The 14,132-nt window shown below is 45.3% G+C and overlaps 1 protein-coding gene across 4 annotated transcripts in view; it reads right to left on the bottom strand.

The window, feature by feature from the left end:
• Positions 1-14,132, bottom strand: part of LOC141932522 (discoidin domain-containing receptor 2-like) — a 62,137-nt gene that overhangs the window by 14,240 nt on the left and 33,765 nt on the right. For all 4 annotated transcript variants that reach the window (XM_074846218.1, XM_074846219.1, XM_074846221.1 and 1 more), the window contains exons 4-10: positions 12,330-12,558; positions 8,533-8,680; positions 8,218-8,323; positions 5,322-5,508; positions 1,807-2,053; positions 694-786; positions 35-192 (exon numbers count right to left, since the gene is read on the bottom strand). In XM_074846218.1, the coding sequence (XP_074702319.1) occupies positions 35-192; positions 694-786; positions 1,807-2,053; positions 5,322-5,508; positions 8,218-8,323; positions 8,533-8,680; positions 12,330-12,558 (1,168 nt within the window). The remainder of the gene's footprint in view (positions 1-34; positions 193-693; positions 787-1,806; positions 2,054-5,321; positions 5,509-8,217; positions 8,324-8,532; positions 8,681-12,329; positions 12,559-14,132) is intronic.

Below are 14,132 nucleotides of genomic sequence, written 5' to 3'. Positions count from 1 at the left end.
CTGAACTTGCATCAAAATAAACCCATTGTATTACCTTTTCCAACCTTTTTTGAACATATTGCTTCCAAAGAATAATGATTATAATCATCAGGAGCAGAAGAATAATTGCCACAAGGCAGCCCACAAGGATGGAGGTATTGGAGTCATCTGCTTTCTCTCCTATCCAGGTGCTGGTTACAGAAGATGTGGTTTCTGCAATCAGAGGTATGAAGAAGAATCTGGAGTTATCAAAGCACAGGTTGTTATCTGTGCTGGCTAACTTCCTACACATCCCTTCCTACAGGCAGCTTCCTAAGCATTCACATTAGCTGTGTTCACATTTTGCTCTTATCAGAAATTCTCATTTTGGAGGCTCACAGCTGAGAATTGTGCAGAGGACTTCTGCAATCAAAGACTGCTCTCAGCATTGGAACAGATTCCTGCAGTGGATCCATATCAGAGCAGACAGTTTTCAGAGTTTCACTGGCTGCACACATGCCTTCAGCCCACCTGCTCTGAGGCAGCCTCACAGCTGAGGGAAGAAGGAATAGCTGAGGTTCAGAGGACTGTAAGAGGCAGCTCTGTGCACGAGGGCAATAACCAGGCCAGACCCAGATCTTCAGAAATAGAGGGAGTGACCACGCTGATGAGGATGTTACTGTGAAATCCCCCAACACCTGAGCCCTTGGCACAGCTAAGTGACAGAGTCCTTACCCCAGGTCCCCTCGGTGACATTGCACTCTGTTTGCAGGAGATCTGTTGTGCTTGTAGCTACCGTAATGAAATTAGGATTCACGCTCTCCATGTCTGTGGAAGGGAAAGGAAGGTGTCAGTCCAACAAACAACCTCCCTGCTCCTGCCAGCGGTCAGTGCACTCCCAGCCATCGCCCCGGCCTTCCCAAGCAGGACAGGGACAAGACCCATGCAGCAGGTCACAAACAGCATGAGCAGAGACACCTGCTCACACAGCACTTCCCAGCACACCTGCAGTAACGAGCCTCTACAATGAGCAGCGTGGACATCCTGACCAAACCACCAGCATGTGCAGGACCCTCCCCCGAGCTTGGCCAGAGCAACAGTTTTGTTTTTTGGGTGGGTTGTTTGGTTTTTTTTTTTTTTTTCATTTTAGCATGATTATAAGAATCACCACCCCAGGCTAGACCAAGAGTCTGCCTAGTCCCATGTGACAGAGGGTAGCCAGGAGAGGCTGCCATCAGCGAGATAAGCAAGCAGCTGCAATCAGAGTATTCCTTCCAGAGGAATTTCCTCTCTCTATAGCTGATCAGGGACCTTTCAGTAGGAAGCTCTAGCCAGATCACTTCACTGTCAGTGCTGGCTGTTCTCTCCAAGACTCTTGTCTGTTCCCTTCTAGAGCCTTTTAAAGCACCTCATGACACTGACTTCTGTGTCATAGTTAAAACTTGAGAAAAAGAAAGTCAGCCTCTTATTTTTCATAATCTGCTAACTTGATCATTACCTGTAGATATACTTAAACTACTCATAATGAAATACTTGGTAAAAAGAAGTAAAACTCAATCCTATAACCTGCAGGCAACTATCTCAAAAAGAAGACATGCTCTATAGTCCAGTTTTTGGTTGCCCTGATTATGCTTCTGCAGATGTGCATCAGTATCAGCCTGAAGAGCATCCACTGTACACTGGATCTTTCTGTCCCTGCATTGCCCTTCCAACCCTTTCAGTACTTCCATTACCTCCTTCCCATCATGTAGCCCCACACTCATGTTAACCCCACCTGTCCTGCACCTCCACGCCATCTCTTTTGCTCTCTGTACCTCACCAGATCTGCTTGACTGGAGGAATACTCACCTGACTGGAAGGAAATCTCACTCATCATCATCCAGGTGTCAGCAAAGTAGAAGCGGCAAAGTATGGCTTTACCCACGCGCTGATTGAGGGGGACAGTCACAAACCTAGCGCTGGGGTTTTTGTCATCTAAGACAGTTGCCACTCCAACAGGTTCGGACTCCCAGTCTGCAATCAGGCGTGGTTTGAACAGACACTCCACTTTCTGGAAGATCTTCACCCCCTTGGAAAACATGTTGTTACAGTGCACCTAGGAAGAAGAGAACAGACAAATCAGGAGGAAGATTTACCGAAGCCTAAATCAAGCCTCAGGGATTTTCTGTTCATGAAGATTTTCTATTTCTAATATCTCCCTTTATGAATACTCCTAACCCAGAATGAGTGACTTGTTCCAGTAAAGCTCCAGCCACTTGTGTACAACGAGAACTTTTGTGCAAAAAGTGATTCTGAAATAGCTCTTAATTTTACATGCAAAAGCTACATTAATGGTCAAGTTTTGGCAGGCTCTTCAAAAGGCCCATATAAAAATCAATCAGAACAAACTCTGTACTAATCTGAAGCCTCACAGACCAATTCTCCTTGATTATATATCCTAAGAAAGAAAAACCCTACCTGGGCTCTAGTCTCCTTCAGAAAGCCTTCAGCATCTGTAGTTTAAGCTATTTTTTATGAAAGTGGTAAAAGCTCAAGAAGATAGTCCCCTGACATACAGCAGCTCTCCTGCTGTGGTTGCACCTTGAAGACAACTGAGGATCTAAGTTTTAGGAAAACCACTGTGTAAGCCTGCATCCATCAGCCTCTCCTGGTGGCTCATCATCAGGTTGTCCCTGCTGCAATGACACCACTGGTTTAACTAATGATGCTGGAATTTAAACAGCAATCACTATGCTGCCAGGCTAACATCTCACTAAAACAAAGGCATCCTCTCTCATCTCTGAGTTACAGCTCCACATAGTCCTCTTTCAGACTAAACAGTTCAAACTGCTTTCAGGCTGACTGCACCTCTGTATCTGGGAGGTTTATTTTGCTCTCTATGAGCTGGTAGCAACTTTCTCCTTTCCTGCTCTTGGGCTCCACACAAACCAAGAGGCTCCAGCATAAAAGTGACATCTCCACCTTCCTGGGTTGCAGCACTGCAGACCCCTCAACACCAAACACCTGGCACTCTCCCAGGCCTCCAGCACTCCCCAGGAAGCAGGCTTCATGAAGAGGGACAAGGCTTGTAAGGATCCTTTACGCTGTGCCACTGTCTGTCCTCGATACAAATCTTGCCCTGCACCTTTTCAAACAAACATGACAGTAGAACTTCTGCCATGCAGTCCTGAAGCTCTGGACCACAGCGTCTTGGCACTGTGGCCAGCGACCAGGAACCAGAAGGAATAAGGTGACCCTTAAAGTCTTCAGTATCCCTTCAGTCTACTCCATTTCCATAGCCATGGTGGTCTGACCCTCCCTAGCAACTCTAGAAATTATTTCCTAATGGCTGTGGAGTATTAGCAACTGTGACAACAACAGTTTCCAAACTAAGCGCAGCTTTGAACCCTATTAATTGCTTGGCTTCTGCAAGGTCTTGCAGTGAACAGCAGTGAAGCAGTAATGAGGATGACAGGCCTGATGAGCAGTAAAAAGACAAAAGAAGGGTATTTGCATATAATTAGGAACAGATGAAGCTTAGTTGACATTATTCAATAAGGAGAGATAGTCATCCATAACAAGCAGGAAAGCCTGACGCCTGCAATATACCACTGGTGACATATCTGGACACGAGCTGGCTATGTTCACATCTTGGACTGATACAGAGATACTTTCTGTTTCAAACACCACCTAACTAAAGTCCAATTTTATAATATGCAAGCCTAAGGAATTTGAAATGCAGTTGCAGTATTTACTAACATTTATTTTTAATACTTTCTTGGAAACTGGAAGACTGGAATAAAGCTAACAGGTATGAAGACATCAAGTATTTACAGACCATCTAGCCTGTACAAAATAATGTAAAGCTGGAACAGGCAACATTCAATAAGTAATGAAGAATAACTTATGCTAATCAATAGAGCTTTGTAATTAATTACTAGATGAAGCAGCTATTTTTATGAGCTTATGTGTTTGGTTGATCAGGATGGCTGTGTTTACATGACAGACTCTGGTAAGGCGTTTGATTTACTCATTATAACATCTGACTCCTATATTAGCATAGTATGAACTCATGAATGATATTAATTTGATTAAAAATTGTCAACTAGTAAGTCTTACAAATTTTAAGGCACAAATTCTTCTCTAGGCATTTTTCTAACAAGCATGTATTCCTAGCTCAAGGTTATTTGCTACCTTTTTCAATAATCTGAAGGAGACAGCAGAATTACTAGCAATAAAATCAATTAAATGGGGGAGAAAAAAATTAAAAAAAAAAAATCAAAGTTTCCTAAAATAATCTGAGGTTTTCAGGACTGACTCATTTCAGGATAGTGCACTCAGAACAAATGTAAAGTGATGCTTTCTGCACTGGACTTTTATGCTGGACGCCAGTAACTTTGAACTGACTTTTAGCATGATACCAACGTCCTAATGATCACTGGCTCCCTGTCCGTTGGCTAGGAGGACTAATATGATCACAAGATCCATAAACAAAGAAGAATCGTCCAAAAGCAGGAAACTGGTACCATTCTTTTATGTAGTTTGATGGAAAGCCTGCATCCAGTTCCAGTTTCTATACCTCCAAAAGAGCACTGGCAAAGAAAGAAAGGATTGGAAAACAGCTACAAAAATTACCCTGGATCTCAGAGGGAAGGCACTGAGAAGTTCAGCCAACTTAGTTTACTGAAGTAAAGATTAAGAGAGTGGTTTAATCACAGTGTAGAAGCAGGAAAATTTCTGAGAAGGCAGGATTCTTATTTTTGCCAGCAAAAGCAGGCTAAGAGCCAATGGTTGGAAGTTAAAAATAGACAAAATAAAACTAGGGTAAGTAACCACCAAAACAATTTACTTAAGGATGTGGTGGGTTCTCCTTCATTTGAAATATCTACAAGAAAAGCCACCAATCCTTTTTAAAAGATTCTGCTGTTTACTACAGACTCAAAGTCCAGCTCATCCTTTTCCTGTGTGTTTAAGTAATTTCCCACAGCACAAGCACAGACTGAGGCATCCAGAGAAATTCTTGGTCAAGATGGAAGCACAACCACATTCCTTTACCTCAAGGGTCAGGCAGCCCCTAGACAGTAAGTAGTCTACATCCTAAATCCATCTCAGCTGCCTAACCACTGCTTCAGGTGTCTGCTTTTTATTCCTTGAAGCCAAATACTGAAAGGAGAGTGTCTGAGATCTGGAGAGGCAAGTGCTCCCCTGCTTCACCTTTCTACATTGGCAAGCTTGGGACATCTGCTCAAATTCTGCCTGTGGTGGACTCTGCTGTCAGGCACCTTGTATCCTCCTGCTTTGGGAAGAGGACCCAAAGGGGCAATCTGGAAGCACCCAGACCCAAAGCCTGGCCCAGGTTGCTGGAGAGGGACAACGCTGACTACCTTCATGGAGGTGAAATTCCGTGGTCGGTCAAACTGGAACTCCATTTCAACAGAGCCCGTGCTGAAGCTCTCATTCTTCCAGCCAACATAGTCGTAGCCTGGCCACACGCGGTACTGGTGGCTCTGTGTGAAGTCGTCCAGTCCCAGCACGCCGTCTGTCAGCTGGCCCAGCCCGCCGTACAAGTGCCTAGCAAGAAAGAGCCAACAGTTAGGCAGAATACCAGCCAGGAGAGCTCAAATGTGAAAGCACATGGGTCCTTCAACTGGTATTGGGAAAACATTATTTACTCCTAACCCATCCTGGACAAGAACTCATTCCCTGTTCTTATGCAACATCACCTTTATTTTGCTCAGGCTGGGCTTTTAAAAATCTTTCCCCTCTTGGGAAAAGGCAGAAGTTTTTGCCTTGATATCAAGCACTGACAGCAAAGCCAAGCTACGAGCAGAGTCTCTTAAGAATGAAAACTGAGACTACAGAAAATGACACTGTACGCTCTCCAAACAGCTTTAATTGCAGCATTCCACCATGGAGCTGCATGGGAGGAACACTGCTCCATCCTGTCCTGGGGGAACCAGCGGGGAAAGTTTTGCAGGCAGGCACAGAAAAGCAGGAAAGAGAACAGTGAGACCACGGGCAGCTCACCCAGCCCCAGCCAGTTCTAACTGGGATCATTTCTGGCATTGGTCCTTGTGCAAGAGGAGAGCGTTATCGGCTCCACTTCCAAGGCTGATCAGACTCTTCGCCCAGGACCCTGCCTCATTCCACTTCCTATTTGAGAGTGCAGAGCCCACTACACAGTTTTCCAGCACTGTCCCACAGTAGAAGATGCCAGATGTGGTACACTCCGGACCCACCTGCCTTCCAGGAGCCATCCCTGGGATGTCCCTTGTCCTGTAGCAGGGAAAGTGCAAACAGTTCAGCTGTATTAGTGCCTGAACTTGCTCCCTGGACTTGTTTCATTCAGCTGCCTCTAGGCAGACTTTGTAACCCGGGCGGGCTGCTGCTACATACACGGAAGCTCTGCAAGTCCATTCCAGGTGAGGCTCCTGCCACTGGAATTTGCACAGGTATGCATGCCTTTGAACTCCAAAACAGGATTAACAGCTGGAAGAGGCAGACTCCTGCTTCCTGGCCAGGCACATGACCTAGAGGTTAAGTAGTTTGAAAGACTCCTTGCTTAGCACGTTGGGTTTTGTGCCTACATCTGTAGCTCCCTGACACGCCCCAGCAGACTCAGCTTCCTAAGCTACTGCTGGACAGCCAAGTGCAACACCTACATCTTTCTGCACATAAACTTTTTTTATTTTTAAATATCCAATTCCTACTATATCAATGCAGTTTGAAAGCATCAGATACTAACATATAAAGACATTGTTGCCCGGTATCTTGCAACATCCTACGAGCATGAAGAATGTACTTTCCACCCCATTATTTTAACCTCCAGCGTGACAGAACACAAATAGGTTTATAAAAATCACCTTTAACCATAAAAAAATTTAGGCAACATTAAAAATTTTCAGGAGATTAATGACAAATGAAACAGAACATATAATAAAAGCACCTTAAGTCAATGGATGACACCAGGTCACTGAAGAGACACTGTCAGATCACTTATTAGGAACATTCCTGCACAGGCAGGGATATGCTGCCTCAAGAGACTACCCATGCCTAAGTTTGCCTGACGTTTCAAGTCAGAGACACACTCAAATCTGTATAGCAAAGAAAGTGGTCACACTAAATGTCTGAAAGTTCGGCCAGTTATTTAACATTTCAGATACAGACTCCTAATGAATTCTCCTTCCAAGAAAGTCAACTATTGGGTAAACCAGACACACCTCAAAATTTCAGTAACATACCACCCTAACTGATCACAGTGATGTGAAAAATTAACAGACCTTGTAATGAGCTGTCAAAATCCAGTTACTGGAGGCTTTTTGACTCCAAATTGGAAAAGCATCATACCCAAGAAATCTTTACAGTGAGTAATCAGCCACCTTCCTTTCATACCACATTGGCAGTGGTGCCTCTGCTGACCTAGAGCTTCTCACAGGGAGTGATGCAGTTTTCCAAGTTGTTTCAAGTCCGTGAGAGCTTTGTTTTCAAAAACAATATCTCAAATCTGTCCAGAAGCTCACAGGTATCAAGTGCAGGCCTAGAGTTCAGGTGTTGTGCACTTTCTCGGATGCCCAGTTTACCCTGGAGACCTCCTGCAACAGTTTAAGATGCAGTCTGCTAGAGAATGCATTTCAGATATCAAATTGCAGAAGCAACAAAGGCAATGAAGAGGGGAAGGACCTTCATCTGCTCCAGGGACACTGGGACTGCATAGGTAGAAGGTCCAGCCAGCTCTCCCACTCCAATCTGGGGCAACAGAAGAGTAGCAGCACCTTATGATCTGCAGTAACAACAACAGTTGAAGGCTATACCTGAACCAACAAAAAAATCAGTGTAATGAAGACGAGCACAATTAAAGACCAAGAGTGATGAGGGCTTTAGGGCAACCAGACACATCAGGACTGTGTCATCACATCATGTAAACATGGAAGCTATGAACAAAGACAGCACTTAGCTGTATAAGGACACAGTCTTCTCTTTAAAGAGAAGCAGCAACAACTTCCAATAACAAAAAAATTACTTCTTTCCTGCCAGCCTTTGTCAGCTGGGGGAAATGAATCTGATGCATCCCGAGCCCGTGCCCTCCTTTAAGAGAAACTAACAACCTGTCAAAGGGCCTGGAATAACAAAGCCACGATGCTTTGGAGAACTAGTAGGCTAACTTGCAGTTCTGGAGGTCTCAAAGAAGTGTTTGAGATACAAGATACTAGTGACAGGGTAAGTAGGAAAGAAGAGATAATTTGCACAGTGACCGAGAGAGAATAGGACGACTTCTCCCACCTGCGCTCCTGGTAGCCATCATAGGTCGAGTCATTCAGATAAACGATGGGGAAGCCAGGAGCCGCTATTGTCCCTCCTTCAGGGATGCTATAGGATGCCAAACCATCTAAAAAAGAAGGCCATATACCTCAGAAATACAGCAGCAGCAGCCTTCCATCATCTCTGTCCATACGATCCTTTTATTTATGATGTAGACCAACAGAAGCAGTTCCGTGGGCCTGGGATTCCCTCTGCATACGTGGGGACGCAGGTGCGTCCCAGTCAGCGTTGTGTAAGGACTACTTTCCAGTGACAAGCATGGAAATTGCTACTTACCATACCAGACACAGCCATAGAGCTCCACCCTCATACAGACAGTCATTGGCATCTCCGTCACAGGAATCACCCGGATAAAACGTGCAATGATGGGAGGCCGAAGATCTTTCAAGACCACGTCGTAAGTATCGATGTTGCCTTGGATCACCTGGAGAAAGAGAGATCCTTAGCAGCAACTTCTCCCTGTTGTGCTGCTCCTTTGTACAGTGGTGTACTTGTACCCCATCATTTGAGACTGGGGAAGCTGTCCCATGCAGTAGCTGCAGAGGGTTAGCTGCTGCTGCTCCCCTCCTCCTACCTGGTACGTGGCTTACAGGGTGAGAGGTGCTGCCATTGCACCTCCTGTCCGCTGCAGACCCATACCAGGCAGTACTCTGAGGGAGAGGAGAAAGGCAGGTGGGACATGAATGTACATGGGTACTATATGTTGCAGAGAGCTCCAGTTACTCGTACGTAACATTTCTTTCTTCAAGCGAGTATCCATGTACATCCTAACAACAGGTAACTGAGCACTTGCCCTCATCGCTAGTTACCTGGCGGAGGGTCCTGATGTCCTTTCTCTATAAGCCAACAAAATTCCTGTGGTGCACAGCAGATGTCTTGAACTGAAGTGTTGAGCACTGTCAGTCACCCCATCCTGCTAGGGACTTTCACCTTCACCTTGGTTTCACTCTGGTTCTGGGAACAATCCACTATTTATTTTGACAGTCAGTCTGTGGAAACAGCTGAAGCTGTCAATCCCCCAGCATTGGACACAAAGTACCCAAGAGATTTTCTGGAAAGGATTTGGACTTATGGAAACAAAATAAGAACACTTTTGATATCAAAAGTCTGAATTACAAGCCTGAGGGCTCCTGTTCAAAGATGCTATCAGTGGGAAGGATGAATCAGAGGCTGAGGTTACCCAAAAGACCACATAGATTGCAATTGTTGATGAACAGGCAATTTAAAAGATGAGGGAGGCCAAAAAGGGAGAAAAGGTGGCTTCCTCTTCATGACAGCAAGGAAGATCTCCAGAGAGTGAGTGTGGCTGGAGAGTCCATTGAGAAGTGAAAGACTTAACTGTACCACAAAAAGACACCACTCAAAGGACTGCATCTCCCTGAAGAACCAGTCACATCTGGTGGTCTACTGGGCTGCACCAGGATAGCTGTGAAAGTTTCCTGCACCTGGCTGGACAGCTCTGCAAAGGTGCATAGTCCCAGGAGTTGACCAAAGAAAACAGAAGGAAAGTCAAAAAGTAAGCTCGCTTCCTCATCCTCTTCTGCTTTTAATCTGCAGCCTCTTAATATCTCTCTTCCTAGGAAAAACACCCGTGATTTCTTCTAATGAAGTAGGGACGCAGAAGTAATCCTTGTCTTCAGGAACCAAGTGACAGCAATTAACCCTTTCAGCTGTCAGATGGCCTAAGACAGGAGACCTGGAAGCCACCTAAGATGGCTCCACAACACCTTGCTGATAGGAGATAAAACCCAAGAGGAGACAGCATATGGCAGAATATCTCACATCTGCATCACAGAAGTTGGACAGATCCTCTGGAGTTGACCATTTGTCAGGGAATCTGAGGTCACAGATATGTCAAGCCAAGAAGTCCCAGATGGACAGTGCTGGACAGAGGAAGAAAGCTTCAGCCATCCCCCTCAGAAGCAGGTACCTTTACACCAGCTCTGTAGTGGAAGAGCTGGCAGTTTTGCCTCTCCTGCACAGACCTCTTCTGAGAGAAGCAGAAGAGAAGATGCTCTTTACACAGCACCTCCACAAGGTGGGGTTGCTGCTATTGAGCACGCAGCTTCTCAGGGCCAAAAACCCCGAAGCGGATCAGCTGTGTGTGAACAAACTCAGCACCAATTTTCAGACCCGGCCACTACTGATGCCAGTGTTCCCAATGGCAAGAACGAAGTGGTGCTGCTGACAAACAACTGCAGGTGACTGATACCAGAAGCTGATGAGGGACCAAGACTTAACAGCGCTGCGCCATGCAACATTAGTGCCAACGGAGAGGACCATCCTTAACGGGTGTCAGAGACAAGGGGACACCAAATTGACTCTTCGCCTTCACTGAGCAAATTAAAGCTGCAGGTGACTTTCCTGGTGAGGAGCAGCATGTGCTACATGTCAGACTTAGCAGCACAGTGAAGGGGTTTGACTGAAACATTTGTGTGATCCCCTTGGACGGAGACATGCCAAGACGGGCTCAGAGTGACGCTCTGAAATATCAGTGATTGGGCATCTATCAACTGTGGGACTGGAAGAGGCCTTCCTAATGCATACAAATAAGTCAATTAGGATCTTGCATCTCATTCCAAGGTTTGAATGATTTTACAGGACTTTTTTACCAAATTATTTGACCAGACAGCAGTGCTTCTGAAATATAGATTCACTAATGGAATCTGCCCCTTACTGGTGACACATTCTGAAAAATATGTTTTATGGAAAGTCATTTTTCAGAGGAGCTGAAATGGCAGGAATTGCATCCCATTGTGTGTGTCCAGAACAGCGGGAGCAGAGGAGCAGAAGCATCTTCTCTAAGGATACCAGAAAGGAAAAAACTTTTTGGTCTCATGTGATGGGGAACACATATACACACTGACAGAATATATGTGGACTTCCACATATACAGAGCAGAATAAATGATGGCTCAAATTATAGCATCATACAGAGCTGAATACATACTCATTACCTTATTACGGCCTAAGAGAGAGATCTTGCAAAAACTGACCCACACTAAACTAACACATGACACTACAGTCCTGAGTGCCTGAGAACACTGCTCTGCACAGGACTGGGGTGGGAGACAAAAAGCACTTAGCTACTTGTGGACAGTCTAACCAGTGGAATCCTGGGGTAACTCAAGATGCAAACCGACTTCACCTAAGAAAGTACTGACAATGAACAGCCCCATGGAGCTTAAACTTCCCCTCCCATCCTGCAAACAGTGTTTGTAGCACACACCAAAATGTGAGGGACAAGCAAGATAATGGTAACGGCCAAATAGCCAATGAAAGGTCTGAGTGAGCAAATAATTCATTAACAAGCTAGAAGCTATTACATAATACTGCAATACAGACCCCACTGTGACTTCCAAAGCACCCCCAGTGCAAGAAAACATCACCACACCCAGGACCTTTCTAGTCTGGCTTAGGTCTTCAGACTCCACAAGCCAGGCTGAGGCAGGGTGATCAGGTCAGACAAGCTGCAGGTGAGAGAAGGGGATTCCTTCCCAGGGGAAGTTTAACAAAGGATAAGCCATGACCAGAGCACAGCCAGCACTGAGCTGTGTGCTCAAGTCTGCAGATAGCAGGAGATACCTGTGGTGAGCTGGGAAGCCTCTCTGAGTGTGTGTGCTCAGCACACCTCTCCTACCCTCTAAACTCCTTCCTCCTCGTTGCTCCCTACATTGCAAACTGCCATCAGACATCCAGAAACTCATTTCCATTCCCAGCCACCCCCTCCCTTTTTTTAATCACAAAGCAGGCATCTGTTTTGCAGCTTCCAATTTAGAAGCAAGTGTCTGGCTAGTAGAGGGACATTCACATGATGTTTTGACCATGGACAGAAAGGTAGAGAAGAGCCACAGTTTTCAGTCACGGCAATGATTTGGGGGATCAGATCAGGGGAATAATAGTCCAAGGTCACAGCAAACACAGGACTAGGGCAGAGGATGCTGAATGCCTGACAGAGAAGTCAGGATAAAGTACGATGCACTAAGCAGTATATAGAGGACGTGCCTTCTACAGTTTAGTTCTCTATGACTTGACTGCTGGCATGCTCCAGGATTCAGCTCCTGCTACACTCACCTTCCTGCCCTGACGATCTTTCCAGGAGATCCAGCGCTCTCCATTGCGGCTATAGTCAAGTCGGTAAGCCCGGGCAAATTCTTTGCCTGTGGCACGAGCATGCCGTCCCTGAGTCCCAATCAAGGTGATGAAAAAGAGCTTGTGCAGGTCAATTTGAAGGAACTGTACATCTTCTGGTTGCAACAAGCCAGCCGGACACCAGGCTCCATCCCCCTCTTCCCTTTGTAACCTGAGGGGAAAACCACACACACTAAAAAAAATGTCACTTCCAAGGATCCAGCCTTCCCAGTAACTGAGGAAACACCTTGAAACTTTGCGAATTGGGAGAAAGAAAACAAATCAGCAAGTGAGACCTGACAGCTGGCTGCCAAATACCTCTCCCCTTTGGGGTGATGGTCAGTTTAGATTTAGAGTCCTGCAGACAGTTTTGCCCTGTTCAAAACAACTCTTTCATTTCTATTTCATTAACTGTTAGAAGTAATTTCTTTCCCAGACACATACATTCACACAGAAACAACTAAGCTACTCAGCAGGTAACTGCATACTGCATGCTTTTTAGCACTTGCTGGTAAAGTGCATACTCACTTCTAAACCCCATACAGTGAGGCCTGAACCTCTGCTTGACCACCTCCTACAGCTCTAAAGCACAAAGAGGAGCTATCTTAAAATACATTTTAGAAATAAAAGTTCTGCCCATTTACAAATTATATATTTACATAAATATATGTACAAATACAAATCTTAACACATCTTTCACATCCTCTTCATTCAGAGCTGCTTCTGCAGGACACTGCTAGGTGTACAGCGTGAAGGGTCTCTGCTTCGAAGTTGAACATTGTGGCACCACCTGCAAAGATTAAGGCTTTTATCCTTGAAGACTGCACGCCGAGCAGAGTGCTTCAGAAATCAGCAGGTGGAGCCACTAGAGGAAGCCCTGCCTTACCTAGGCTTCTGTAGGCTTAGCCCTGCTAGCCACAAGGTGGTGAGTTTTCAATGTGAAAGATTTATCCAGACACAACAAGACCATGTGGGCTTTTTAGCAACAGGGATTTCTTAGCAAACAGCAAGCCCTTGAAGTGCCCCTGTCTTTCAGACAGCTATCCCATCTCTAACTGATGGGACTGGTGAGTCCCAACCCCCATCTATCAAGGCAGGCAGTACCCAGAAGGAGACACTGAAGGTCAAGGCACAGGCTAGAGAAGATATTTGTCTCAGGTTTGTGTGAGACTTTCTCATGGTGAAGTGGCAAGTAAGGGAAGTTATTAGAAATGCAGGAAGGGCAACCGTGAAATGGCAGGGACAGACATCTGCACAGGACAAACTGTGACCTCTCACAAAATGAAGTCAGCTAGAGGGCGTCTTCATGTCTTACCCTGCGGACATCCAGCTGCCCTGGCAAAGAGATGATGGTAGCAGATGGCAAGTGATGCCTGAAGTATTTGCAGAACTGAAGATAAGCCACACCTTGGAGAACAAAACAAGTCTCCCAGCTTTCAGACCCCCAGGCTTGTTCAAACTCCATTAAAACACACAACACTTAGCATCTTTGCTCTACCACAGACTGAAAAAAAGAAATCAAACACTAGTAGAATTTTATCCTTTTGGACTGCCCAAATTCACCATAAAAATGCAAGTATCACAGTTAACCTGAAATTAGTATCTGACTTGCACCAAAACTGTAGGAATGTTTGGTATCATCATTATAAACAATTCTAAGGAAACTTACATTTGTAAGTATTTTGTAAATCATCAGTTAGTAGCTTTGAGCAAAATGAAATGACAAAAAAAGTGAAAAAACAAGCT

Source organism: Strix aluco, chromosome 20, assembly GCF_031877795.1.
Source record: "Strix aluco isolate bStrAlu1 chromosome 20, bStrAlu1.hap1, whole genome shotgun sequence".
NCBI classification, from domain to species: Eukaryota; Metazoa; Chordata; class Aves; order Strigiformes; family Strigidae; genus Strix; species Strix aluco.
This window is presented reverse-complemented; position numbering and strand designations above follow the sequence as displayed.